This window comes from Galeopterus variegatus, unplaced genomic scaffold (genome assembly GCF_000696425.1).
Source record: "Galeopterus variegatus unplaced genomic scaffold, G_variegatus-3.0.2 Scaffold3506, whole genome shotgun sequence".
In the NCBI taxonomy this organism is placed as follows: domain Eukaryota; kingdom Metazoa; phylum Chordata; class Mammalia; order Dermoptera; family Cynocephalidae; genus Galeopterus; species Galeopterus variegatus.
Genome location: NW_007729617.1, coordinates 224359 through 226461, shown reverse-complemented (window position 1 = coordinate 226461; position 2103 = coordinate 224359). Strand labels below are relative to the sequence as shown.

At 42.4% G+C, this 2103-nt stretch overlaps 1 protein-coding gene across 1 annotated transcript in view; it reads left to right on the top strand.

Annotated features, from left to right (window-relative positions):
* Nucleotides 1–438: 438 nt before the first annotated feature.
* ZNF879 (zinc finger protein 879) overlaps nt 439–2103 on the top strand; it is an 8838-nt gene continuing 7173 nt past the window's right edge. Inside the window, exon 1 of the mRNA XM_008585251.1 lies at nt 439–505. Coding sequence (XP_008583473.1) covers nt 473–505 — 33 coding nt within the window. The 5' untranslated portion in view covers nt 439–472. The remainder of the gene's footprint in view (nt 506–2103) is intronic.

Below are 2103 nucleotides of genomic sequence, written 5' to 3'. Positions count from 1 at the left end.
AGCGAGGACTAAATTTTGCTTGGGTATTTTTGAAAAGGGCATCAATTCTTCAAATACTATTTTTTTCACCTCGAGCAATATCCAAGTGCAGATGTGTGGAATATTTGCCATTTCTTACTAATTTGACATCTTTGTGAGCAATGCATGTTTGTGCCCTTTACTATGTTAATGCACATTAGCTGGTTTTAATTCCTTAGCATGATTCATCTTTATTCATAAGTCACTCATTGAAAGGTAGCAGGTAGACTGGAACTATGCTTGCTGCCCTGGTTTTCGTGGCCATGCCCAGGGCCCCTCTGGCTTGAGAATGCCTGGGTTGTGTGGAGTTCCCTTTCTGTAGGTGCTCAGAGTGTGGAGGTTTCTAACCTGGCCTGGCCTAATGAGAGCAGGAGTGCAGGCAGGATGAAAAGACTTCACAGCTTCTTTCTCCATTCTAGGTGCCTTCACCAAAAGGGTCAGTAGGGAGGGAGAAATGGCCAGAAGGTTGCTGCCAGCCCAGGTTCAGGTGAGTGAAGTCTTCTTTCGTGAACTGCCTTGAGGGTTCACCAGTGGTAAACACATTCATCCATTGTTGAGCTGCTCTAGGTCCTGGTAGGTGAGGGAATCTAGAAGGAAGTTTTTTCCTTTGTCTCAGGTCCAGTCTTATGAATTCTTCACTTAGCAATTAAGTATTTGTTGACTAATTGAATGCAGCCCAACTGCTACAGCCACACCCAAAGCTTTGTGGAGGATTTGGGTATGTTTTTTGACTTTGGAGAACAAAGACATGAAGGAGTCAACTAATTCCTTCATAACACTAAAGATTCAAAGAGGAGAGGCACCACCTTTGCCCTCACAGAATTGAAGACCAGCTAACATATGGGAGTAGATGGTAAGGGTCCAGGTGATTTTCTAGAAGGATGGAAGAAAACTTCCTTGTCAGTGAAAGAAAGTGAGCCGAGATGCCGGGTACTGTTCAAGCTTTATTAAAGGAAAAGAATCCACCAGGCTGTGCTCAAAGTGGGGAACAGCCTGGGGCTGCCCTGAAAATGGGGGACAGCACAAGGTGTGGGGGTGGTAGAGCTTATATAAGTATGTTGGCGTCAAGAGCTGGGTGGTGTAATTCTGGGGTGGGGATTGAGTTAGGTCATGGGAATGGAGAGTTCTGCACATGTTGAAATGCCGAAAGTTTCATTTTCTCTGAAACCATGAGGCTTCTTGTAAAAGAGAAAGGGGGAGGGGAGGAGGTGGGCAACTCCATTTTGTACTTGGGCTTGTCTAAAGTGCTGATTATGTTGCAGATCTATTAGTCAGCAGGTGTAGTCGGAGGAAACTCCTCAGCAGTGAGTGATTTTGCATTCACATGGCAGGACTAGGCTGGTATAGATGGTGAATGCAGAAGAAGCTGTAGCTTGGGCAATGGTGTGGAAGCAGATTTGGGGGAAGAGAGCTTTCCCTGAGGTGGGAAATGTCCCAGTCTACAGTGATTTCTTCTCTGCCTTTTTGTGGCACTTACTCTGTATTATTGATGGTTTGTTAGGGAAATGTAATCTCCCAAGCCAGAAAACATCTCCACAAGGTAGTAGAGAAAGAAAATTATTTTATAATTGAATAAGAATTAAACCAGATTGTGATACACATCACAGGCGCTCCACTAAAGAGATTGTAAAGGAAATAAGCTTTGTATGCTTTACTGATGATAGGGTTGCTCAATCTAGTATTCTTAGAGTATTAAAAAAGTGGAAACTATCTAAAGGTCAACAAGTAGATTAATTTAAAAAACTAGTGAAATATTAGTAAAATACTGGGTAGCAAGTAAAAAATGTTGAGTAGGATACAGTTATCTGTATAAAACAGTTTTATTTTTGTTTAAATATGGGATCATATTTTCATGTAAAAAGTTTGAGAAGACGTATAGCAAAAAGTTAACAAAACTTTTTCTGGTGGTAGAAAGTTAGATTAACGTTACTCATTCTCGTGCTTGATTTTTTCCTAATATGCCTTTTTTTTTTTTTCTTCTTTTTTTTTCTTTTTTCGTGTCCGGCAATGGATCGCAACCCTCAGTGTCGCGCCCGTACCGGACCGGGACCGGCAACGGGATCGCAACCCTCGGCGTTGCTCCCA